Raw genomic sequence first — 27,161 nt, 5'->3', positions numbered from 1 at the left:
GTGACGTGAACCGATGAAAAGTTATACTCACGTGCTTTCCACATATAGTGAAAAACCTCAGCACAATCACACAAGTGCCCATCATGTAGGTATAGGCATTCTGAAGGAGAAACCGGAAAGTATTGACATTAGCAAGAGGAATTTACTGATTTATCGTGCCATGATGAACACTTGGAGTCAAATCCCACGGAAATCACCCCTTACACGTAAAGCGAAGTGTAGGATGATCCATATGACCCCAAGTGACGTGACCAGCAGGTCATATCTGTTTCTCCTGCTCTGCCAGTACCCAGCCGGTGACATGGCTATCAGCTTCATAGTCACCTGTCAACAGAGGGTGCCAGCAGTGTTAACCACCTGGCAGTCACAGTTAAATTAAATGCTTTCTCAATGTTTAGCACCGCGCAGAACAGCTACAGAGCAGCTCGGCACACAGGCACTGCAGATCCAGAGGACTGTCACAAACATCCATTTAATAACAATATAAGATCCGGAAGTGCAGCGTCTTTACCTCCAGGACAAAGATGAAGGTGAAAACAACAGACATGGTTGCCAGCGGAACTGTCACCGCTTCATTGACGTCCCACTGAAATAGACGCCAGAGAAGGAACACTGGACCGCAGTCCCGAATTTCAGAATCCTGACTGAGACTGATGCTTAGTGAAGGGCTTCACCCACCTTAACGGAGAGGAGAACAGACTGGGTTAAGACCAGCACTGCTATGCCCCGCTTGAAGAAAGGATGCTGGGTGATGTCATACATCTTTGCCCGGAGGCCACCATTTTCTACAAAGAGAAAAGAAAGCATTGGACTTTTCTGCGATGTGTTTTTGAAATTACTTTTATTTGGAAGGGTTTGGCTATTGTATTGCATTCTTAGTAAAAAGAAAAAACCTATAAAAATCATATGGAAGTTTTAAATTATGTATTAAATAATGTATTCTATCCTCATTTGTTCATGTGTGAGTAGCGAATCCTGTGCATTGAGCATCAGCCACGGGAAGAGAGGATAACAACAACAGCAACAGGAGAGAGAGTAAAAATAGGAGCGCATCGAGAGAAACTGCTAACTAGAAACTGCCCACCACTGAAGCAAAGACGTTGCTCAAGACGTTTTATCATATGGTGCCTGACTGCTGGATAAGTCCAGCACTGTTATGATAGATAGCACGTACGAGCTGCCTACTCTGCAGACCAGCATTTACTCGCCGCTCCAGATCCTCCATGCTAACTAACCTAGCTAGCTAGTGATGTGTGAAGCCTTAGTTCAGAGCAACTTGCCCAGTTGGACCGGATGGCTTAAAGCTAGCGTCCCAGTGGAGTTAAGACAACGAGCATTTGTAGCAAATGTCGCTGGCGGGTTACTCCGCCATTCCGCTGTGCCTGGGCTACCAGGATGGAGAAACCGCGGTAGGACTGCAGCAAATTATGCAATAAGTATCATAATATCATAATAACAGATGAGGCTACACAATTCTGGGATATTATGTCATTCGTGTATTTCCTAGCTCTAAAATTACTCGCAACATTTTATGGTATAGCTTGGCTATCTAATCCAGTCAATTTACTTCAGCCTGTTCTCTGTTAACGTCGTCTAAATGGAATACTTTGCACTCAAAGCCTGCTTATTCTGTTAGTACACTCAGTACACGGCTTGTTCGGAAAATGCGCCGTGTCATCGTTTCTGCCGGGTACTCTTGTGCGGCGAGCGAGCCAGACACATTGAGTTCAGGCCTTCTTTTCTGAAGCAGGTCTGAGCAGATAACCAATGCCGCCTGGGTCACTGGCGTTACTCGCTAAGGCATCGTTTTTTTTCCCCCTTTCGTCTGCCTCACGGGTGCGGGGAGTTTGCTTGACTGAAGTGGAATATGACTTACTGGAAAGAGGCTTTGCACAGGCCGCCCAAGTGACTGCGAGACGTCCACGGCACAGCGCAGCTGCCGAAATGAACCTCTGCCTGCTTCTAATTTAGTCTCGTCTTGCCGCGTCTCAATAAAGCCACTGATTCAAAGGAACAGCGTCGTGGAGGCAGTAAGACAAAAACAGCTATGTAGCTTATCGAGAGCACTGACTGACGGACTTTAGAAGCGTTTACTGTTGCTTCGTGTTGGATCGGATGACAAATTGTTTTTCAGCAGGCTCTGCTCTGCTTATTCTGTTAATTCTGTTTGTTTTGTGCATCTACGGAGCACATGTTCTTCACTGAGCTGGACCCTGACCCCTGTTTTATTCAGGCGTGATGGGCGTAAACGTTCTCTGCTGTGGAGAGGCTTCGCTGGGCGAAAGGCAGGGTTGGAGATCCAATAAGTGGTTCCTCGGTGCTCTTGTGGGAGACTTCGGAAGATGTGCCGGGACGCACCTGTCCCCTTCTGGCACCTGGGGAGCCCGAGGGGACGTCAGGGCACACGATGTTGGGACACGCATGTCTGCAACTTCCATTCTGCAGCTAAATGGGGTTTTTCCTCATCGGTGTGTAATTGTCTCCAAGAAAGAGGGGCACTGTGAATGCCTAACGTGACTCAGTCGCCAGCACGGCAGAGGAGAGCCGATTAAACGCTCTCTCAGCCTCACTCAGAGTTCAGAGAACTCATTAGCGTAGAGACAGAGCAAGCGTGAGCTAGAAAGAGAAATACTCCCAGTAAGGGAAACGAGGCTGCACTAGGGGGGGTGAGGCGGAATGGCCAAACACGTCATCCATCCACACACTGTTTCCCCCTCCGCTGCACTCTTAGCACATGTCAGAGGAACACCACGTCGAGGCAAGCGACTCCTATGTTTAGAGCAGGAAGGAGAGGGCGGGGGAGAGAAGGAGGGAGGAGAGACCTGGGCGTGGGGGGAGGTGTAGTGGCTGAGCAATCTTCAGTCTGCTCTTCAGATCCTCCCATCTCCTCTGATCTACTGTGAGCAGAGCCGTTCCCTGGACAAACACTTCCAGGTTAGATAAAATGCCCCAAATCGTCACACAGAACATAACTGTGGCTAGCGTTTCGGTTCTGATGCGGCGTATCGGCGAACTTGCAGAAACATCGCATGAAAACTCCACTCAGAGCTTGTGCTACAGACCGTGAGCTTGGCGTACCTTGTTCTCATTAAAGTTTGCTATCACAACGCCCACAAACAGAGTCAGTCCAATCATGCAGCCGAGGAAGACAAACACGTGGATGTAGATGCCATGGGTCTGTGGGAAGAGGAGAACGCCAGAACAGTCGCTGCTTGGCTCAGGCGGGTTTGAGGGATTACTGGGGGCTTGGGGCAGGCAGGCGGACACTTACCGGATCCACTCGGTGTATGATGACATCTCTCACCTCCACCCAGCCTTTCAAAGACAGCACCTCAAACAGAGCCAGCATGGCGTTGCCCACGTTGTCGAAGTTAAAGTTGCGAGGGTTCGCCCTGGAAACAGTTTAGCAGCTGCCTTTGGTGAGCCCTTGGCAAAGAACCATACAAATCAAACTGCACTGTTTTATCTGGTGAAAGGTTAATAAAAAAAGGGAAACACTAAACAGCCTGTTCAGTGATTCCTTTTTTATGTAACTGTCCAGCAGACAGGTAGGTGTTGCATTAATTGAATAATCTGCATGATGGCATTCGATGGGACCTCATATAACCTTAAAAATGAGTAACAACTACATCCAAGTCACTGTATGCATACTACAGAGTAAAGATATGAGTGCTACATACTGTACAAGTGTGTTAAGAAAGGCGCTTACACTGCAGGTGAATGGAGACATCAGTCACCAGCTGTTAAATGCCAGCTGTTAAAGCACATCTTTTAGAGTAACGCTGACACACTGAGCTCTGACAGAACAGGCCAACTAAACTGCAGTAATGTGAGGGCAGCATCCATCAGTCCACGGCTGTCATTATAGAGCCGGTACTAATGGGACTTCATTGCTAGCTTCTTTCAGTATGGACACTCTTTGCCTGGCAGGTCACTGAAGTCTTTCGGTAATCGCTTACACCAGCTACATATCCGCTTTTGCTACAGTGCATGTGTGCTATAATTATACACCACGAATCTGAACATGTGGGACTGTTTCTGTCTGGAGGTGGGAGTCTGTACCACACTCTTGGCACCCAAAATCCGGGTTTCGTCTCTCCTGGCCGGAGCTTCAGGTTCAGGTTTTTGGAGATGCTGACGTTAATTCTGAAGATGCCGTGGCAGTCTTTCTGCAAGGACAAAGCGGAGAGAAAACTGCGGCTCAAGGCTGGCACGTTCCGAGACACACTGGAGCAGAAGGAGGCACCCTGTCCTACCTCTTCACCGATATGAGGATCATTACATTTGGCAAGCTTCCCTGCAAAGAGCTGTACCCCAAAGCTCGCAAACACCAGCATGAGTGTCAGAAGAAGAATAGAGACCTGCGCAAAAGAAGTTGGACATAACGTTTGAGAGCAGGCGAGCATTCCCGCCGATCGTCACGACGTACTCATGCAGACATCTGCGCAATTACGGGGTTAGCATGTCACTGAAGCAACTCCTGCAGCATTTTGGCACTCCTGGGGGTTGGGGGGTGTTAACCTGTCCTCACCAGAAAGATCTCCTTGAAGCCTTTGAGGACCTCCCGGACCACCTTCCTCATCTGTGGCACCAGCTTGAAGATGCGCAGCGGACGCAGACAGCGCAGCATCATCAGGAGCTGGGCGCCCGACTCCGGGGGCACATCCTCGGGCAGCCAGCACAGGAAGATCAGGCTGACCTGCCGCGCCAGGGCAGAGATGCAGACAAAGAGGAAGAAGAGCCAACGTCGTTGAGTCTCGTTGGGACAGGCGTGTCCAGCACCCACTGGTTGCGTCGCATTGGCACGCGTTATCGTCGCTGCTGGGTTTAGAGTGGACTGCCACTCAGAAACATCCAGCCAATCATGCTCACATACGAAGGGTTATAGCCTGGCTGGCACACACTGTACCTGTGCTGCAGTCTGCCAGTGCATGGCATTTCTAATAAAAGTGCGTCAAATGACGCACGTAGTAGTTATGATTTAGTATGAAGGACAAATAGACAAAACAAAACAAAAACAAAAACATGTTTACTGTTTTTCCTCATTCTACAAAATAAAAACAATAATGTCGCTTGCCCACATGAACAAGGTAAGTAAATAAACCATAATTAGGATTTAAATGTAATTTTAATATAAAAGTTGTACAAAATCAATAACTACAATAACGACAACAAAAAGGGGATTTTCATTGCTGGGGCTCAAATATAACTCGTATTAAAAAGGAAATAATTGATGATTCTGGGGAAATGCTATTAAATGTTTTGCAGCCGTTAAGGGGCAGTATTCAAAAGTTTAGTCAAAGCAGCGCTCCCACTCGTAAGACTAATCAAAGAGAAGTCTTTGCAAAAGCATGAACTCTGCGAGGTAGGGAAAGGGACAGACTCTTACTAAGTAGATGAAAATGTCCATGACGCCGCCAAAGTCCCTGATTACTGCAGTGGGGGTGAAGAACAAGCCGTCTGCCATGATCTTCAGAGTCAGCTCGATGCTCATGAAGATGACAAACACGTACTCCGCTATCTGCACACAGGCAAGCATCCAACACACTTTGGACCTCAACTCAAACATTCTGTAGTATATGAATAGTATAATTACAACATATGAATATTCCATGAAATGTTATCCATAACGAGGTCGCGGACCAACTGTAAAACAAATAAACAAATATCATCGTATTTTATGGATATTAATGGCCACTTATATTTGTGCCACAACCATAAAGAGAACGCAGTAGGGTCCCTCCACCGCGAGTTCGTTAACAGCCGCAGGAAAACCAGGCTTTGCGCTGAAAGGACCCCGCGCTGAAGAGCAGAGTGGCTCTCTCTAAGAAGTGCTCTCCCTCTCATCACGCTTCCTACAGCTGCCCCGGCGCTGTCTGGCTGCAGGACAGGAGGATGTCTTGAGACGTCTTGAAACAGAAGAATCCAGACAAGCGGGTTTCTTCTGCAGCCATCTTCCTGCCTCGTTACCGCGTGAGTGGGAGCTTCAGAATAAGGGCTCACTAACGACTTTCAGCGACTTTCAGTGTGACGTGCTGCGCTAGTTCCAGTGTCCGCCAAATCAACGACAAAATATTTCAAGTGTTCAAATTGGTGGAAATGGCAATCAAAGGTGGTCACTACACAAGGCAATCAAGACAAAGAATGAGACCCAAAAAAATGTGGAAACGGTAATTGAAGGTGCTGCTACCTGCAGCGTAGGGGCATGCATGACTCTGGTGAAGGGAGACTCAAACATCATGGAGATGCAGGAGCAGATGGTCACCACGATCATCACCCAGTCCAGATATGTGACCAAGCCCAGCAGATCACTGATGAGGGAGCACACACACGCCCACCACACACACACAGACGCACACACAGAGATGCATGTATACACACACAGATGCACGCACGCACGCATGCACATGCACACACACACACACACACACACGCATACACACACACAAACATGCACGCGCTCACACACATACATACACACACACACGCACGCACGCACACACGGTTCACACAGAATAAATTCAAAGGTTATCAGCCTACTTAAGGAACTGGACTGAATAAGTCCCCTTATGTAACTCTCAGCCTTCACAGACGACTCCACAACACCAGATTCATACCGCTAATCTGCTAACAACAACTATGTGGATTCTCACAGCATTTAAAGTCAGAAGACTCTCACATGAATTTCGTTCTCATTTCTCCCAACAAGCATATCCCTCAGTGATCGAAATGATTGAGATGTGTGCCTTTCCCCAAAAGAAATATAACAATATCCTATTTTCAGTTTGGTGAAGGTCATAGACAGAGCAATCGTATAAATCAAGGGCAAATGCCGTCAAGGCATGCAACATGGTACAGTAATCTCAGTGATTCCAAAAAATTAGGAACTGTATATGCTTGAAGGAAACTAGGAACTCATAAATGCCCTGATCACAGTGATTTTTAATTTTAGTTGAGGATAGATATTTGTTGGAGATGTATGTTTCGAAGAAAAAGAGCTCTGGTTATAGATCTCTCTGTCATATATTTTTGTCATGTATAAGATCTGCATTAGCAATCACCAACCTCACTGATCACCAATTCTTAAAGAACTATTCATCTGACTGTACTGATCAAATTAAAGACTGACAATGGCATTGTTACTGGAATTGGCTAAATGACCAAGGTTACAAAATTTGGAAGTGATTATGTGATACATGGATACCAATTTGATCACAATGTAGTAATTAGTGAATTACCAAGGTTATCAACTGGATAGTTATTTAAATTGTGAAAAGATGGGTTTAAATGGGTTTAAATGGTGAACTATGGTAAATAAAAGGATAAAGTGTTTAGCAAGAAAGTAAGATCTTTTAGCTATCGATACTCTTTAGCGTTTATCTGGGGTATTATCTATGGACTTATTTTCATTATACATGCCTTTTTTGGTTTTCTTGCATCACCAAGTCTTTTGAAAAAGGAATTTGCAGGTCGTTCATTTACAAACCAGACATAATAGATTAGGAAACAGAAGGTTTAAAAGGAGTTCAGAGTAAGTTCGTAATTACACAGGGGTACTAATTTTATTCTTTACAAATTCAAGACATGGGTAATAATATATTTCTGTGTGCCGCTGGGAGCTTACAGAACAAACTGCCAAAGTATTTGAAAGTATTTGAGGACCACTTAAAAATAGTTCATTAGCTGTACAGATTTTTCAGTTTGAGGGTTGTTTTTTTATTTTTTGTCTTCTGTACATCTAATGTTTAGATATCAGTCTTGTTCCTTATCATTTGCCCTTTCCTCTATCCTACTGTGGATCACAACGGAAACAAAAACACATATAAAACACTTACAAGGAGCTCTTATAGTTCGTACACGTTTTAAAACCTACAGAGGATGACGATACAATAGGCTTGTGTCTTTATCCTCCATAGGTTTTAAAACATGTGTACGAACTATAAGAGCTCCTTCCAAGTGTTTTATAACGCTAGTAACCAAGTGTCAGACAGCCAGGAGAGATTACCACTTACTATAACTGATGATATTTAGTGCTTTTCACAGCTCCTGTCGTGGGATCTGTTTTTGACCTGTTCATCAAAAACAAATTCGTGAACACCACAGTAATCAGCAAAAAGACAGAAAAAAATGTCTTGAAAACAATCAGGTGTGTGCATGCTGAAGCGTGTGGGAGAGGGGCCGAAGGGGTCACGGGCCATACGCGTTGAAGCGGGCCCGCACGATCATCCGGCAGAAGTTCCGGAAGCGGTGCTCTCGCCCGACTATAAAGAGCGGCTTGTCAAAGTACGGGTGGTTCTCCCTCAGTTCCTCTTCTTGGACTTTTCTGATATGAAAACACAATCAGTCAGCGACGTCCAAGTAGCGCCACCGCACTCCTCTTATGGTGGAGGAGCGAATGCGTAATTGCCAGGCCGCATGCGCTGAGGTAGGCAGTTTGCTCTGTTAGAGGGGGGTGTGTGTGGGTTAATCCCAAGAAATCTGCTGACAGACTACAGCCGATCGCCCTTTAAATATCCCCGTTCCCTCAAGCTAACATTGTAGAGACCAGATAGCATGAGAACAGCTGACCAACCAAACAGCAACAAAAACAGCAGACCTGGGTAATACACCCTACGTGCTCATACTTTAAAAATGCACATCCGCTAATGCAGCATGGCTTTAGGGAGATGTGGCTGAAGAGGTGCACTGTGGAGAGGATTAGCTCTGCGCGGCGGAGAGGCAGACCGAGGAGGGGGCCGAGCGCACCGCTCTACCGTTTCATCTCAGCCTGCTCCTTCTTTTCCTGGATCATCTTGATCTCGCTGTCCTCCCTCTGGGCGTTGCGGTAGCGCACCGTGCTAGAGTGCTGCGAGGAACCACACACAGGGAAGCTCAGGCATGCTGCACCGATACTTCAGCCTTCTCGCGGCGCATCGGTACACAAGTCACATATCCGTGTGCGTGTGTGTGTGTGTGTGTGTGTGTGGTTTGGGGGGTGTATACGCACATCCTGGGTGAGCGTCTCCAGAGATTTGCCTCTGCTGATCCTCTGGCTGGTGGATCCATGCCTGAGAGACCTGAGCCAACGAGATCAGATTCCCATGCTCAGCCCCACACTGGTGTGAACGCAATCACTGTCACTCCGTTCACCCGGGCGCATTCCTGTTCACATCCGCCACTGAACCAGGAACAGCGGCGAGGGTATCTCCCAGAGTCGAAGGAGCGCTGCTGTCAAAATAACTCTGCAAAGCCTTCTAGGGTGAAACACGATTATAGGACATAATACCACATAAAAAGATGAGACCTTTAGGATATAACGGCATATAAAGAGAGACCCTTTGCATCCTCTGCGACTTCAGTCGCACGCAAGACGCGTGTGTTTTTGTGTGTGCGCATTCTGTATGTATGTGCATGCGTGCATATGTGTGGGCACGTATATGTGCGCACTCGTGTGTGTGTGTGTGTGTGTGTGTGTGTGTGCGGAACGTGCTTTAGCGGTCTCACCTGCGCTCCTGGCGAATGTGATGCTGGACACTGAGGATGGAGCGCTCTTTGGTCGGCTGGCCGTCAAACGAGCCACTCAGCATGCGCTGCCGGGTGCACGCCCTGTGACCACAACACAGCGGGCGACGTGAGTGCGCGCGCTCTCCACCCCGTGCACACCCAGTCAGCACACCACCACAAACCTCCAAAAGGCAGGTTTTTCCTCTCTCAAACAGGCTCGTAAATAAACTAATTACTGAAAGATCAGGGAGACACCCAGGGCCAACCCTTCTCACATAAAACGTCAAATAACAGGGTAACGTGTCTTGATTCACAGCATGCCATCTTGTTAAGTCTTTATGCGGCAGTGTATTCAGTATTTTTCAGAATAAGCAGCTTTTGAAGTTGCCGCTGTCTGTGCGTTGGCATCGCCTATAGAGATCAGAGCAGTGCTAGGCCAGCGTGCTGCTCTGTCGTCATGAGGCTCGGCAGACACACACTGCATGGCAGATGGCTCTTATTAGCATCCAGTGAGTAGCACAGGTAGGGAGCAGGTCCAAGGGGCCAGTCCTCTGCTGTGAGGAAAAACTAATTAATCCATTTTTAGCCCAGACAAAAAAAATATAGAGCACGGAATGTGAAGCATGACTTGAGAGAAGAGAGTAGAGGAATGGCACTGGCACTTTTCTGCTCTGTGACTTTAAGGCTTTTCCCGAGACGCGTTGTGATGTGTGCAAGCCTTGGGTCAAAGTGGTTGGTTTCTTTCTGGAGCGAAGCCCAGAGTCATCAATGAGGAAACGAGCAGTACACTGATCACTGATGTTTTCTCGTCGGTCGCTGGCTCAGCGCATGGACGGTTACTGTGCTGCCGCGTCTCTGCTGTCTGGCGGCCAGGGAGGTGGCGAGCCGGAGGCGCGTGCGTACACCGCTGCCCCCCATGGTCCTTCAGCCCGCCAGCCCACTGCTCACTGCTGTTGCTTTGCTGCCCATTAATGGCGGAGTCATGTACCATAATGCAGCTAATGACAATCTGGGCCTCCAAAGAATGTGTCACCCTTATTTATACTTGCCCGCGTGAGTGCCTGTGTGTATGTGTGTGTGTGTGTGTGTGTGTGTGTGTGTGTGTGTGTGTGTGTGTGTGTGTGTGTGTGTGTGTGTGTGTGTGTGTGTGTGTGTGTGTGTGTGTGTGTGTGTGTCCAGACGGTGGAGACAGACGACGTGGGATGGCTGCTGATGTGCTGTCTGGCAGTTAAAGAGGAGTGTGTGTGTGTGTGTGGGGGGGGGGGGGGGGGGGCAGCATCAGAAGGGAGCAGAGTCACAGCCTGGCATAGACTGGGACGCAGCTTGGCAGCAGTAACTAGCAAGCTCAAACTGCCGCCAAACTTTTAATTATTAATTAGGTTATTCCTGCTGACAGGTGACCTACAAAGGGTCCAGAGACAGAAACTCCGTCATCTGTCCCGACCCACGATTGGCTGGACGGCAAGTGCACTTTGAGAGCCTTACAGTGTCAAACCCAAAAAACAGATTATCATTATAATGGATTTGGAGCTAGTGCGTGCCAGACAACCACAGCAATGCTCCACTGTTTTTAATCTGGAACAGCATTTCATGGAGCATCACGTAATCCATATTCTGGCCAAAATTCCTAATACTTAAAACTGAATACTTTGACCATGTAAGCGCAAATAGGATCTAGATTCATTCAGTGAAGCTTTGGAAGCTCAGAGTGGGATGACGTGTTCCGAGTTTTCAAACTCACCTCAGAATTTTATTGACAGTTGTCTCCTTTTCCATGAGGTTGCGAGCACGGATGCTAAAAATTGACCTTCTCAGCTGGGGGGGGGGGGAGTCGAGAGAAAAATGTTTAGAGAGCAAGCAACACACAGGAGACACGCTGCCCTCTGAGGTCAACATGGGGCGCAGTCTGAGTGTGTGCATCTCTGAATTACCACTGGCAGAAAGCATAACAAAGGTTTAGTTCTAAAGATACTGCAAGCAGCTAAAATTCATCCGGTTACTCTGGGCAGAATTTCTGTGCCTGTTATTTAACATATTTCACGATGGGGCAAGGAGACGGTGGGTTGGGGGTTCGGGGCAGGGTGCCGTAACGTGCTGTGGTACCTTTTGATCAATGTACTTGCTGTCCTCGATGGCTGACCTCTTGGAGTGGTCACAGGAAGAAGAGGATGCAGACGGAAGTCTGCGGAACAGACAGCTGGGATCTTGCTGTTGACGATCGATGAACTGCTTCATGAAGCTTTCCCTGTGTGTGTGTGTGTGTGTGTGTGTGTGTGTGTGTGTGTGTGTGTGTGTGTGTGTGTGTGTGTGTGTGTGTGTTGCAAACACACACAGATATAAGCATACAAAAGCATAACCCTGCATACTGTGAATAAGTATGCATTAAGAAATGCAGAGAGAATGAGGTCATCACTTATAAACATTACGATAATCTTCTAAAAGTAATTCCACAAAATAGTGTTCAGTAATGTGTCCATGCAATCCCATGTTGTTACATTTTGTTACTGTTAATTATTTGATTTAAATAGCAAACAGTTAAAGTAATTAAATGACATTTTAACATAAATTACCTGAGGAAAAATACATAAAAGTACATAAAAGTGCAAAAGTACAATAATAAAATAATACAATAACAGCATTAATGACTGTTAGATATTGTCCATGAGCTCACCTATAAACATGAGAGAACAGAACAGAACGTTTTTGACATGGATTTAAAAATTGCTACATTTGCTAAGTGTATATGCTAAATGCTGCTTCTCTATGTTCGGTTTGAATTCTAGGCTCTACAAACTGGTTTGTGTCCATAGATCTAAGAAATCTATGGACACACAGACATACATGGGCCTTTTACTCAGCGATTTGTAGATTAGTAGTAGTGCTTTAGTGCTTTAAAGTCAATTCTGTAACTAACTGGAAGCCTGTGTAGAGATTCTATAACTGAACTCTGTTATCTTTGCCCTGGCTAAAACTCTCACAGACGCCTTCAGAATTAACAGTAAGCGTCGAATGGTTTTTTGGGGGAATCCAATTAGGAGATTATCACAGTAGTCCACCCATCTGGAGATAAAAGCATGCAGGAGTTTCTCTAGATCTACGTGGGTCATTCAGCCTTTGATTCTAGCTATATTTTATGACAGAAACTGATGTGTTTAAAGGTGACATCTGAGCCTATTAGAATACAGAGATTTCTGACTAGGTCTTGATTGAAAACTTTACTGTATTCAAGATGTGCACTGATTTTAGGATGCGCCTCTCTGTTGCCAAATAACTTTAAAAATAACTTGTTTGTTTTTTTATTTACCTGGTTGTGTCTATAAGGAAACCTAAAAGTAAAAAATGGACACTACCGGAGTAATTTTATACGCATCAGCAATGGGACCTGACAGGGAACGTGGTTCCACACAGTACCTAATCCTGGGCACTGTGAAGTCTGATGGCAGCTTGGAGATCTTCACCATCTGTGGTCTGTTGGGGAACTTCTCAAAGATGCGCAGACGCAGAGGAAGCTTCTCTTTCGTGTCAGCGTTGGCCTCGCTCTGCTTCAACTGCAAAGTGTGTAAACACAAACTCATTTCGGGTGGAACAACAGAAGGCATGTATGGAACATTTATTTTTGGAGCACTGTGGCCTGGGCAGGGACTGTTTTGGTTCAGCATGGAGACAGGGTCAAAATGTTTTCCTTTACACACAGAAGGGTTTAAGCAGATTGGTGCGTTCAGCAGTTTTTATTCATATAAGGGATTCTAATACATCTTTTCAAGAAAATCATAGTTTTAATACACAAAAGATATCAACTTAAGCATCATTAAGTGTGAGCAGAATGTTCCAGGGGGTATTCGAAGGGGATGGTGTGTTGTAGGATACTGTGTATTGAAAAGGGAGCTTGCATGAACCATGCAACTATGTAGTAAGGAAAGAGCTGAGTGTGTTGTAGTCCACTGTGAGGAAACTTTTTATCATTCCCTAGTTCCAACAGATAGTACAAAGGCTATTACTGATTAGCACTGTGCACTTGAGTAGCTCACTTATCCTTATCACTCATCCTTCTACTGCCAGACAGTCAGAGGAGACACAGTCTCAGGGGGATCTGAAGCGCATTCACTTTTTATTGTGGATATTACAAAGAGACGCTTAGATAATCTTTTCAGTGCAGACATGAGGTCCAAGTGTGTCTGCTTCCAAAAACAGTAAATGATGTTCTGCACCCTACGCCAACTGATGGCTTTGCATTCCCTTCTGTGTTTGGCTTGATGCTCTTCTATAACATTCATTTCCCATTACTGCCTAAGAAAAGGGTAAATACTGCTTCAGGTTCCTCCTAGAAATACTTGTTTCACTTCTTAACATACTGACTACATGCCAAACTGTGTGCTGTCCTACAATTATTGCATTCCAGGAAAATCAAGGTGACTTAGCTAAAGGTCAGCGTTTTAGAATTACTGACACAGTCCCACTGTTGGAAAGCACAGGCTCGGCGGTCCAAGACGCTGCTGTTCTCAAATCCTGTCCAAAGATGGCAGCAACACACAGGCTGAATTCCCCCGTTATGCTCAGCCCCCATGCCAAGCAATCAGGACAATAACATCAAGAAAATAACATTAAAGCAAATTAACGGCAAATCCCATTTTCACGAGACAGCTTGGGTCAGAATAATCATGCGGCATAATATGAGTGCATGCAAGCATAACTGCACATACTGGTCACACAAAGGGGAACATCTCAGTTTATGGTGCCCAATTATATCAATTTAATTACCTATGAAAATTATTTGTGGAAACTGCTTAACTGCAACACTCTGTCCGGAAGCCGCAGATGTCTGATTAGGGGTCTGAACACTCGTCGTTGGTAGCAAGCTGCAGGCCTGCTTGGCTTTGGCCACGTTTGCATGGCCGCCACAGACAATTGTAGGAACGGAAAAAGTGCCTTTTAAGCGAGAGGGTCTGGGCGTAAACAAGAGGGATCACAATGAACAGGTGACATGCTAAGCTATTTTTTTTTTGCCCGTCACTGAGCAGGGGAGCCGTCTCCCTCGGCACAGGCAGGCGTGTCTTTACTGCCCTCTGGAATGCTTCAGTTCAAGCCCGGAAGTGCCGCAATTCCCAATATATTTCTACATAAAGGTCTATGTTTTCTTAGCTGAGTGTCAATGAATAGCTAGATTGTGGCGCAGAAACGCCCCCTACAGAGCGTCATTGGCAGTGGTGCGGTAAGACTGCGTCGGGAGGGGTGGGGTGTTGAGAGTCAGTGCGGATGCCTGTTTGACCCTGTTGGTAAACAGCTTATGGAGCTTGTGTGATTTGAGGGCTGAGAGTCCCTCAGGACCAACGAGCAGTACAAAGCCCAGCTGCAGTGCCTCATCAGCGTCTCTGGTTTCAGACCAAACCAAAGGAACACGACAGAGCGTCTGAGAACCACTGAGAATGCCTTCACGCACCTGAGAAGAATCTCAGAGCTCCCGTTTCGCGGAAAATCTGAGATCTTGTTAAAACGCGACAACAGCAACAACAGGCTGTCTGTGTACCGGAGACTCACTGTGGGACGGACGCAAAATGACGTGGCTGCACAGTGTCTGTTCACCTAACTGCAACTGATCTGGCACCTCACTGATCACAACACACAGCGAAACCCCGGAAGAAGCAAAGGGCTGCACCCTCGTCTTTAATCTCCGCTTTTACTAATGTTACCCGCTAATAAAAAAAAAACAAAAAAACTTTCAAAACTGCTACAGTCATCCTCTTCAGCACTGGGACCCAGCTGAGCCAAAACACAAGAAAAACAAGAGAGAGAATGTAGATTTGTCTGGCGCCGCCCGCATCGTTGAAGAGTGCAGGTTTGAACCCCACTCCCCAATTCCCCAATCGATGGCTGTACGCTTGGCGGGCGCACTGCACCTGAGTGCTGTGTTCAGCAGCTGCCTGTGATTAGCTCTGGCCCAGCCTGTCTCGCACCACTGTGGATACAGTGGTGGGAACACATACTCCCTACTGGATCTGCCCGCCAAACAAACAGCCGAACGGAAGCCCACCATGCCGCTCCGCTACACTGCGTTCTGCTGCGTAGCGCTCACCTGTTTATGCCCGTTTAGTGCCGGTAGCGGGGGGCAGGGGGGGAAGAAAGTTTGAATTCCGGCCACAGCCTAGACACGAACTTATCGATTCGATAAATGCCAGCCAGTGCCCATCAGGTGAACTGCTAGGGGATTAACTGCATTATGCACACACAAAACCATCTTTACCACATTTGTGTCTGGATTTACTGAAGCAAGTACAGGTCATGGTTACTATGGCCCAATTTTTTATTTATTTATTTATTTTTTACAGTATAACGGGTTTCCGGAGTGCGTGTGTGTGTGTGTGTGTGTGTGTGTGTCTTCTGATCTTCATAATGACAAATCGGATGTAGCGTAGCTCAGGAATCAGGGCTGTGGATGCTGAGCAGGTGAAATGAATGCGGAGGCCTTCAGACATATTAAGGTGATCCATTCATTCTGTTTCACACATTCTTTGCCATTTCAGGCTCGGGAAAATTGTGCGGTAGCTTTTGCTCCAGGTCACCCTCCTCGGTGGAAGGCCGGGCTCTTAAGATCAATAGCAACAATTCACAAAAGCAGCTGAGATGAATTCTGCATGGCCAGAGTCGTGTGAGAAGGCAGAGGGACTGGCACGCCTGTGTCAGTCCCTCACCCCAAACGACCCCAGGGGCTATTAACCATCTGACCGCCTGAGTTCAGCAAGTCTAAACAGACAGCTAATGAAAACACAGGCATATCACTCACTGGTAGTGGTGTGTGTGAGTGAACTAAGTTACTATTATGTATGCATGGTGTGTATATGCTTGGGAATATCTGGGTTAATTATTAGATATGGTCATGTGTTAAATCTGGTGCGCGTGTGTGTGCGCGTGTGTGTGTGTGTGTGTGTGTGTGTGTGTGCGTGCGTGTGAGAGAGAGAGAGAGAGCGAGAGAGAGATCTGGCACCAAATTGAGCAGCTCTCTGTCTTGTTTACTGGAGGTGGTATAACTTCCTCCGGCTACTGAGATGGCAGGTATAGTGTGGGAGGAGTGTGGCAGAGCTTTATCACATAAGGAGACAGAGAAAAACAGAAAGTAAACAAGGAAGAAAGAAACAGAGAGAGAGAGAGAGAGAGAGAGAGAGAGAGAGAGACGCTGCTAACAGATGTGTGGAACGCAGGGGTGCATGATGAGCTCCGCAGACTCCCTGTGAGCCTCAGGCGTCAGGGCCGACTGAACTCCACAGTCCAACGCCGCCCCAGCCATCTACCCACACGCAGGGAAAACAACTACAGCTGGTCACCTCTACGCCCAGGGGAATTCACACGCATTCACCTTTACCACAAGCTACATCTTAAACTTTTAATCCTTACACATAAACACTGATATATAGATGCAGATAATGGATACTTATTTAAGACCTTCAAAGCAAAGATTCTATAATCAACCTCAGCTGACCGACCATCAAAGACAAATGCTGAATGCCATTACATGAACACAGTAGCTGATAAGCTCCGGTGGGTCAGCCGCTGTCTAAATGCAGGAGGGGTTCTGAACAAAGGTGGATTATGTACTGGTAGCACCTATAGTTACACATACCAAATGGATTGTGCTCTCACACCCGCCTTGTGTTTGGCATTTATTCTGGCCACAAAGAAATCTGCAAATGAACCTATGACATTATCCTGTCCCGCTTTTATGAGTTTCTGAGATGGTTAAAAGGTAGTCACTACTCCATATAATGAGAGAACATTTAGAAAATCTCAGAAAACTTGTTCACACCTTTGAAGAATCAAAATCTTCCTGACAAAGATCTGTAAGTCGTAGCAGTGATAGGGTATCGTGAACACTATCTCGGGAAGATGATGACTACTATCAGAGATGCGGTGAGCTAAAGGTTCTCTAAATGTCACTGGAGCGTGGGTCTTGTTAGCACTGACTTTGAATACCTCTGACTTCAGATTACTGAGCTCCAGCACGCAGCTTTAGTAGGCTCTGAATATCCCGAACAATAGCGAGTCCTATATTGTTACAGCTCAAATCAAAACCACACACATCTTCCAAGAGACTTCAGCTGATGAGGGAATTACCATATGTTATCAGAGATCTAGTGCTTAGGAGGCCCCGAGACTCAGCGCACAGACTGCAGACTTTAGTCCAGGACAGAGGACGCGTTAGAATCGTCCTCGCTCTACTCCTGGTGATAAGCCAGCGCATTCCTGTCCTAGTGCAGGCGCTGTAAACGGGCCATGACCGTAATTCCTGCGCTGTCCGTCACGGCTCGAGCTGTGCGGTGTTCGTCCTTCAGCCGGCCAGCGTCTGGGAGGACGGAGTTACGTCAGGACAGCAGGACGAAGGCGAGGGAAAGTGCGCGCGCGATTTCGTCAGCTTCAGCGCTGTTTTCAGAGTAACTGAGTTGATGGGAATGTTTGGGAGCAGCAGGGCAAGGAGGAGCGCGAGGGCATCCCAGTAATGCCGAGACCCAGGGGTTTCACGTTTACACACGGGGGTCGCTGCTGGTCATACCTTCTGCTTACACTGGTTAAAAGTTTGTCTGCTTTCTGCAAAAAAAAACAAAAAACCTTTTTACTATGTTTTTGCACACTGAATCCAAATTTGTTTTCAGAATTTGTCTGTCACTTATAGTTTTTTTTTCTTCTCTCTCTCTCCAGTATACTCATTATGTCAATACGTGTAGCGTGTAAAGTGGTACCAAGGAAAGTGGAGCTTTATTACATTCCTATGTAATAAAATGTAATAAAACCGCATTACTGTCACTTAAAAACCAAACATGATAGACAAATTCTAAAAATAGATTCGAATTCAGAACACAAAGTAGTTTAAAGGCCCAGCTAATGCTTTGTAAGTTTTGTTGTCCAATATTATATGTCATCCTGCATCACCTTTATGGTGCTGAAGGGTAAAATAGCTTTTCAAGCACATGATCCATCTCCTTGACATTTAGTTAATGTGGTGGAAGAGCTTTTAACTAAAAAATGTGTTTTTACTTTAAGAGAAGGAGAAAGTCGTGTGTGTGATATGATTGCTCCTACCAGCTCTGCTAGCTTCCCATTTTACTATATCTTTATGATATGATACTCTTGATATGCTATATTACTTTTTTAATTGATAACATACTACCAACACAGAGCCTGACTGAGATATAAATATCATATTATATTTGTAAAGCTCCAGGGAGTGAGAGTACCTGAATGAACCCCAGAAAGCTCTGCATACATCTGTCTGGCTGAGCATTCAGCACGCGTCCAGTTGCCCTGCGCATCAGACTGGTAGGAGTTCCATAAGAAGCACAGGGGGTCATTCCTTCCTTCCCATTTAGCCTCTAATGAGGCATGCCAGCGCTGCACAGGCTATAAACTCCCAGACCACTTAGAGCAGCACCTCTGGGCCCCAGGAGGCCGGCTGCCAGGCGGCTTAGCGCAGCGGGCAGCCAAGCATGGCCGATGTTCCTCCCTGGACCCTCCGGGGGAAAACAGAAGGTGACATAGAAGACATTCGGGCTGCAGAGTGGCTCCCCACCCAGCGTGACGCCCATGGCTGCCCAGGCTGGAGGTGGAGCGAAACGTGGCTTTTATTTAACATCTGGGTAATGGGGAAGGCGGCGCTGGGGCTAGGCGGGATTGGGGCTCGTCTGGGAAAACGGAGCCTATCATGAGAAAATGTTTAAATTGATGCTATCGCAGGGAGGAAACTGGGTCAAGGTAAAAGGTAAGATGGGAGCATGTGCGCGCACACACACACACACACAGTCTGGGGCAGCAGACATCTGGATCAGGTGCTCTGTCGGAAGGAGGAGGGGTGTTGTTGGGGTTTGAGAACTTTGTACCCAACAGCGATTTTGTCTTACCACGGGAGCTAGGATGAATATGTCCGTCCCATCCAGCAGAGCTTGTGTGCGCATATATATATATATATATATATATATATATATATATATATATGTGTGTGTGTGTGTGTGTGTAAACAGACAGCTAAATGTTCTTTAGGGTTTCAGCCTGTGTGTATGTGTGCTTATGTCTGTGTGGGGGTGTGTTTGAGCTGTGCTACACTCCTTTAGGGCTTTCTGAAGAGCAGATGTGCTTTATGCCCACAAGGGCAGGAGAGAAACACTCACCATAGATCAGATTTACTGTCCCTCCTGATCCGTGCGCCAGACTGAGCAATTGGAAGCAGCTAGTTCAGCCCCCTTGGCAGCAGAAGAGGAGATGTTTTCTTTACTCTTCTACCATTTCTGGCTTTTATTCACAAATTCTGAGCTAATTTCAGAGCTGTGTCGGTAAGTTATACAAGACGAGTGCTTTACGCCAACAGAGCTCTACAATTCCAGCTCTGCCTCGTCTCCCACAGTGAGACTGAGTGGGCTCCAGAGCTGTACCATCAGCACTACAGCGTCATGCCTTCCTCCTGCACGCTGAATACAAACAGATTTGGCAACATGTGTGCAGGTCCTGCACTAGATGGCAGCATGGTTAGATGGAAAAGCCTGGCAAACGTCACACACCAGGCAACATGGTGATGTTTTACGAAGTTCAAGACTCAGACATCCAATTCGACCTTGCTGCGCAAGTAAGGCATGTGGCGGAATTTCAAACACGGGGCCAACGTGGGAGGACGAAGCTACATCCGGACAATCGGATGATCGTGCAATGCTCATGATGTGGATGGATAAATGAAGAGAAAGGCAAAATTGAGACAGAAAAATATCGCAATTAACAGCACAGGCTGGAGGGCCCATGTTGATGGTGCCATCTTATCGTTTGCTGATCTGCTGACCCTGCCCACACATATAGGCAGACACATGCACTAGTGGGCGCGAGAGCTTCGAGCTCATTATTTTCCACTGTCTGCTGGGAAAGCCAGGCTTGAAAACAGAGAGCCTTGCATTGTCTTTTTCATTATTCACCTGCACAGATGGCATTTTGGAAGTCCTCTGCAAATGAAGCTGTAATGAATGTTCTGCCGTCCCTTCCGCTCCCTTTTGAGTCTCTCTCCCTCCGACCGCAGCCCCCGACCTGCTCCGCGGTCCACAGCCAACCTTGCCCGCAGAGGCGTCTTATAACAGGGATGTTGGGTCCCCCCCCAGCACACACACACACACACACACACACACTCACACACGCGCACACGCACACGCGCACACGCACGCGCACGCGCACACACACACACACACACACACACACACACACACATACGCCACCACTAAAAGGAAAAAACTCTCCCACTTGATTTCTGTCACTGAAAAACTCTCCCATTTTCCCCTGCTACTGCTAACTGCTTCTCGTTGCCATTTAGCTGGAGGGAAGTAATGATTTGTTGAGCTTCCATCAACCAATCAGTCTCCCCAATCAAAAGGAGACACAGCCCACGAGCAGCCAAACGAGCGGGCCAAATTAAGAGACGTGACCTACACGCGATGGTGAGACGGAACCGGCGAGGCCGCTTCTCTCCGCTCACGATGTGATGCCCCGTCCGTTCACTTTTGACAAAACATCTTCCGCATAATTTGCACGATGCCTCACGATGCCGACAGTCACAGACGAGGTCAGTAAACAGCATTTGCCTGCACTCCAGCGCAGCTGAAACAGATTCGCCTTGCAGACATCAAGGACCTGCCTGCTTTGTATGCGCCGGCAGACCCCGCCGGTGGACCCCCTTCTCAGGCCTCTCTTGGGCGCTTATGTCAATTATTTCTAGCCCCCTCTAGCAGGTAAAGGTGTCGCTGCCATCCATTCAAAACGTCTCGAGCCTAATTACACGCAATAAACGTGCCATTTCAATCAGTGCTGATGAGAGCGCCGTGGCGCGCGCGCAGAGTCGAGTCCCGACGGCGGCTACGGGGAGCTCGTTAGGCACTTCCTGCTATGGGCGGCTGATCGGCGAGGCGTGGAACACGCCGGAATTCGTTAGCTCCGCCTCCGCTTATCCCGTAGCCTTTTACTGATGATCCGTCGGCACCGGCGGGCGCTCGGCCACGCCGCCCAACGAGCTGAACCGACTCGCTTAATCAAGGAACGCGCCATCTCACGGGTGAGTCCTGTTGCACGGTGACAGCTCGCTTTGTTGGGTCTGCTCGTGGGTCTGGCTCTTCGCCACTCCTAATGTCTAACTGCTTGTTCCTTAATCTCCAACTCTAACTCACTGAAACTTCAGAATGCAATTCAGTGCAACATTACAAAAGCACTTCTGAATAATATATATCTTAGCTAGAGTGACTTACAAAAGTGCTTTGTCATTTATCCATAGAATACATCTTAGCCAATACAGTAGGTTAGAGAATACTGTAGAGGGAACTAATATATAAAATTTATTTTTTATTTATTTATTTTATTTATTTATTTTTGTGAGAATTTTCCAATGTGAAAACACCCCTGGGTTTTAGTGAAGTGGCATTCCCAAAAAAAACCTGCTTATACTATAAAGAGAGCATAAGGTGAATATACAATCCATCACTACAGATTTGGACATGGGTGCCTTTGTTATGTGTGTTCATGGATTTGGAATGTAAATCAAGACAAAACAGCTGTCAGCACTGACAGATGCAAGTCATTTCCAGAGAGGCCTATGTTGCATTTCTCAAATGATGATGAATGTTATCATTTAAATTTAACTGATCATGCTATCACATGGTAAAGAACACTTCTGTTGCATACTAAATCATTTCTGTTGCATACTAAAAATGTTTATTTCCTAAACACCCGAGGTGTTGGGAATATTCAGAGAAACTCTAAACATAGTCTCTAATGAGTCAGATATAAAGCGGCTGCACATATTCAAAGTGATCAAAATGACAAAGCATTCTGCAGTGCCCCACACCAGCATCTGTGGTCTCACGAGAGCAAAAGCAGGTGTTGCTACTCCACGTTCGAAAGATTCTAATCCATGTGAATGATACTAAAGATGCTCATATGAACAGCAGGCCAGAGGAAAGGGCTTTCCTTGAACTGATTCTTGAACAGATCTTGAACTGATTATGTTTGTATTTTGGGAAGACAAACTAATATGCAAGTTAGTTCAACAATGATCAACAAAGTATTTTCAAGTTATAATACAATTTTATTCAAAGTTCTACAGACATACCCGTCACATACATCCCTTCTGAGTAATAGTAGACGATTATTTCCAGTTGTCACACTTCTATGGCAAATCTTTTTTGATCAAACAATGTTACCAACAGATTTTAGTTAAGGCATTCTATTACTGTCAGGCCCAGGTTGGTATCCAGCCAACCTTCACCAAACTCATACACAGCACTCAGTCACTCCACACTCAGTCACTCCACACTCCACAACTGAATCACCACTCTCACCTGTTCCTCTTCCATGTTCACCCCTATTTAATCCCCACAGACACCCAAGTTCAGTGCTTCGCATTGCGAGACCCCAGCATACCAGAGAATTTGCAAGACTGTTCCTCTGCTTTTGATTGTGAAGCCTTTTTGGCAACCGAGCTCTGCAAACAGACATTTCGTATTTTGCACTCTGCGTTTTGCTCCTGCTTCCAAAATGTCACAATTCCTCTCTACGGAGTCTAACCTTACATCTGATTTTAGAGACAAGGTTTAATAGCAGATGCCTAACATGGGAGCGTCAGACTTCTGTTAATGCCAACATGCTCCACGGTCAAAGGAGACTGGGCAGTGCAGTCGCTATCAATGTAAACATACTGGAACACACCACGGAGACATGTGAAACGGAACAGCTCCAAACAAACAAAGTGCACCAGACAAAAAAAAATAAAAAAATCCCACATTGTGAGACCAGTGTGCGAGGCAGAAATGGTGCCCTCTCAGAGTACCAAACGCAAAACGAATCCAGCGAAAGCTGCTTGGTCATCAAATGCAAACCCATCTGGCCTGAGAGCACTAGCTAGGAGCCCTTTTTTCTTCCTCTCCATGGAAACGGGGATGGTGTTTCAAAGCAGTGCCGTTCTGAGAGGGGACTTCAGAACGCTGTTATGTGGGGCCAGCATGGTACTCAGGGAGAGAGACAGAGAGAAAAAGCAGCAAGAGAGCGAACCACGGGAAGATTTAGAATGCAAGACAAGACTGCTGCTATCAAAGGGGGGATTTGGGAGAAAGTTGCACTACAAGGAACCTTTGATGTTCCCCAATTCAAATTAAAATTTCAATCAATTTCAATTATTTTAGTTTTTCACTGTAATTCCCATCATACAACAACATCAGCACATCAGCCAGTGTATGACATCTGAGTACAAGGACCTTGTTCAGAGAACAAGCGCAGAGTTTATGTTAGGCAATCCCAATTCTTCCGTCCCCCTGCATGGGAAATGTCGCTTTTGTTTGTGGAACGTACAGCAAACATTAAATGTGAAACAATTCTAGAACAACCTGACTCATCAATTCCCCCAGCTCACCCAGGGCCCTGGACATCAATCAAACTGAGGCAGATTCGTCTCCCGAGTTCTGTCATATATGACGGTTTTTGCTTGTAACATTCACAAAACGAGTGCAGAGAGGCAAAGCGAGCGGAAACACAATTCCCACATGTCTAACATCCACTGGCTTTGTGCTTCAGACAGTTATCGACAGCATAACTCCAGTTCTGTGGCAGTCTTCTGTCTTACACAGTGTCAGCTATACAAAAGTATGTCATTCAACTGGAACTAAACGTATACCACATTCTGCTACCTACTTACAAAAACAGGATGCTTATGTAATGAAAATAACACAAATGCCTCTGCCACAAATCAAAAAGAAAAGGAAGATCACTGTACAGAAATCTACAAGATCTACATAAAAACATGAAAAGCTTTGGTTAAATGTTTTTGTTAGGGCACCTTATTATCTTCCTAATTCATGAAATCATTTAATAAAATTAGTCAAATTACAGCAGACAACATGCACTATTAAAAGCACTTTGTAGACATGGAAATGTTAAAGTCTATAACTCCCACTGCTGGCTTACCACACTCACAAAACTGTGGTTCAAGATGGTGCTTTAACCTGACATGGGATTTCATCATGAAGGCCCCAATGATGCTACTGCTGGCTCATTTGACTACAACATATAGGGGTCACAGACACAATATAGTGTTTTGCAGACAGGATACTTTTAATATTAAATCACTAAAGGGACCCACTTCGAAGAATGTTTAGGTCTTATGTATGAGCAGGTTTGGATGAGCGAGTGTGTCGGTGTGCAAGCAATTGTGCTAATGTGTGGATAGAAACAAAAACGAATAGGAGAAGAAAGAAAAAAGAGAGAGAGAGAGAGAGAGAGAGAGAGAGAGAGAGAGAGAGAGAGAGAGGGAGCGCATGAGCTGTTCCCCCTTTCACACCCCACACCTCTTACAGGTATAGCTCAAGTGCCCAGCCAGCATAAAGACACACAAACGAATGATAAATCTCAGTGAAATGCTGATCCTCGTCAGTATTTATTCACAAACACAAATCCTACTGTTGCATCCCCATCCAGTACCAGTGCAACCCAGTCATAAAGTGTGCATGAACTGCATCAGGACTACAGTGTGCATGCGGGACTACAGTGTGCATGCAGGACTACAGTGTGCATGCAGGACTACAGTGTGTTGACAGCAGCAGCAATTAGTCTCATCTTTAACAATATCTTCTTTGCTGCATTAACCACCTGATGTCTTTGTAAATACTACACATTAGCAAACATTACAATCTTTTGACACAGTGATCTTGCCAGTTTACTTGGCAGCTTGAATAATAAATAATGTTTGCAAAAACAATCAGGTAAATTGATTGTTTTGCATTTTACATCAGGTTATGTTTTTGCTCGCTGTTTCGGTTTCAGACAGTGACTGGGTTATCACTGCAGAGTGACATGCTGTAACAACTAACATTTTTGAGCAACAGAAAGGTATTCGAAAGGTCATTGTCCTATCTGAACCACAAGACTATTACTTCCATCACCAAAACAACCTGAACAAATGAACAAAAATCATAATTGTGATTAATCTGAACCACACTGCAATTGTGATAATGACTTGCAATTACCAGTGTACCCTACTGAAAATGCTACATGTTTCCCCACAATTTCGTGACTTGTAACGCACTCTCGTTACCAACTACAAGTGTCGCATGGCTGAGAGCAATGGGGCCACAAGCGCTCTTAAAGGCAGTTACCGATGACATTATCGCAGGGGAGAGCAATCTGCTCTCCGAAAGCTACAAAAACAAGCTTCAGAGGAACCCTCCGTGCTGTCGCTCAGCCACCAAATCAGAGCCGTGATCCAACAGGACAAAACCCATCTAGCCGTTATTTGTTCCGCATCAGGCTGGACCAGTCGAGCTGCAGTCAAGGTCAGTCATCGAATTGCTTCAAAGCCAGCAGTTTATAAAAGGTCCACTTCCGCCGTACTCTTGAAGAGCAGTCATAATCTAGCAGTCTATTTTTGGTTTGCCCCATCTGTACTGGAGGCACCTGTAAAATAGGCAATTTTACAGACTGAGCAGTGAATCAGTCAGCTGTGGCTAAAGGAGAAGCGATCTGGGCATGTCTGGGTGTTGAAAGCAAGCCAGGAGATGGAGAAGAGCACTCACAGCACAGGTGGGTAGTAACAAATTTGCAAAAAAAAAAAAAAAAATTAGACTTCTTATATAAGGATTTTCCAATGGCATTACTGGCAATCATATAATTTACATCTCAGTGTTAGGCACCATTTCTGTGCATGCCACTGTTATGTAAATTAGCGCCAGTAATGATAATACATTTTCGTGTGAGATATTAAACCCGCGCATCTTGCGAGTTTCTCAGTGCCATTTACATGCAATGCCAGATGCACCAAGTCTTCAGTGTGCCCCATATCTTTTCATACCACTGGGATGTAAATGATATGATCCCTAGCTTCGGGTAGTTACACACAGGTATTGCTTTTCAACCACTGTACAGGTGGTAGGTAGGTCCTTTTCTACTGATCTGAGATCTTGGATCTTGTTATGGGCAGTATTTACCTAAACCTAAATTTCCAGAAATGTTTTATCATAATAGCAATACTTTTACCTTCTGCTCTTATCTTCCAGTGAATGATTTCAATGTACACTTATTGACAAAAATATTGGGACAACCATACATTACGTCTACGGCAGCTTTTACAACCCCCCATTCTTAAACCATAGGCAGTAATATGGAGTTGCTCCTTCCTTTGCAGCTATAACAGCTTTACTCTTCTGGGAAGTCTTTCTGCAAGATTTTGGGGTGTGGGAATTTTTGTCTATTCATCCAGAAGTGCGTTTCTGAAGTCAGACACTGATGTTGGACAAGTGGACCTGGCTCTCTGTTCTCGTTGATCAAGGGGTTGAGGCCAAGCTCATCCAACCCTGCCTTTAGGGACCTTGCATCATGTAATGGGGCACAGTGATGCTGGAACAGGAAAGGGCCTTCCCCAAACTGTTCCCACAAACTTGGAAGCACTTGGAAGGTAATGTTCTCCTGGCATTCGCCAAACCAAGACTTGCCCATCAGAAAGGCAGATAGAGAAGCGTGATTTGTCACTCCACAAAACACAGTTCCACTGCTCCAGAGTCTAGTGGTGGCGTGGTCTGCACCACTCCATCTGACGCTGGACATTGTGTCTGGTGATGTAAGGGTGTCATGCAACTTCCACTTTTCCATTATTCCCACTCGCAGTTTATCATGGAGGGAAGAAATTTCACAAA

At 46.0% G+C, this 27,161-nt stretch overlaps 1 protein-coding gene across 2 annotated transcripts in view; it reads right to left on the bottom strand.

The window, feature by feature from the left end:
• The window catches only part of nalcn (sodium leak channel, non-selective), a 72,677-nt gene that overhangs the window by 5,127 nt on the left and 40,389 nt on the right, over positions 1 to 27,161 (bottom strand). For both annotated transcript variants that reach the window (XM_035522684.1, XM_027001422.2), the window contains exons 18-37: positions 12,895 to 13,031; positions 11,587 to 11,728; positions 11,225 to 11,298; positions 9,484 to 9,585; positions 8,987 to 9,056; positions 8,754 to 8,845; positions 8,201 to 8,323; positions 8,013 to 8,069; positions 6,191 to 6,311; positions 5,390 to 5,521; positions 4,532 to 4,699; positions 4,257 to 4,361; positions 4,063 to 4,169; positions 3,272 to 3,392; positions 3,079 to 3,177; positions 2,823 to 2,916; positions 679 to 785; positions 512 to 586; positions 205 to 324; positions 32 to 100 (exon numbers count right to left, since the gene is read on the bottom strand). In XM_035522684.1, the coding sequence (XP_035378577.1) occupies positions 32 to 100; positions 205 to 324; positions 512 to 586; positions 679 to 785; positions 2,823 to 2,916; positions 3,079 to 3,177; positions 3,272 to 3,392; positions 4,063 to 4,169; positions 4,257 to 4,361; positions 4,532 to 4,699; positions 5,390 to 5,521; positions 6,191 to 6,311; positions 8,013 to 8,069; positions 8,201 to 8,323; positions 8,754 to 8,845; positions 8,987 to 9,056; positions 9,484 to 9,585; positions 11,225 to 11,298; positions 11,587 to 11,728; positions 12,895 to 13,031 (2,115 nt within the window). The remainder of the gene's footprint in view (positions 1 to 31; positions 101 to 204; positions 325 to 511; positions 587 to 678; positions 786 to 2,822; positions 2,917 to 3,078; positions 3,178 to 3,271; positions 3,393 to 4,062; positions 4,170 to 4,256; positions 4,362 to 4,531; positions 4,700 to 5,389; positions 5,522 to 6,190; positions 6,312 to 8,012; positions 8,070 to 8,200; positions 8,324 to 8,753; positions 8,846 to 8,986; positions 9,057 to 9,483; positions 9,586 to 11,224; positions 11,299 to 11,586; positions 11,729 to 12,894; positions 13,032 to 27,161) is intronic.

Source organism: Electrophorus electricus, chromosome 25 (genome assembly GCF_013358815.1).
Source record: "Electrophorus electricus isolate fEleEle1 chromosome 25, fEleEle1.pri, whole genome shotgun sequence".
NCBI classification, from domain to species: Eukaryota; Metazoa; Chordata; class Actinopteri; order Gymnotiformes; family Gymnotidae; genus Electrophorus; species Electrophorus electricus.
This window is presented reverse-complemented; position numbering and strand designations above follow the sequence as displayed.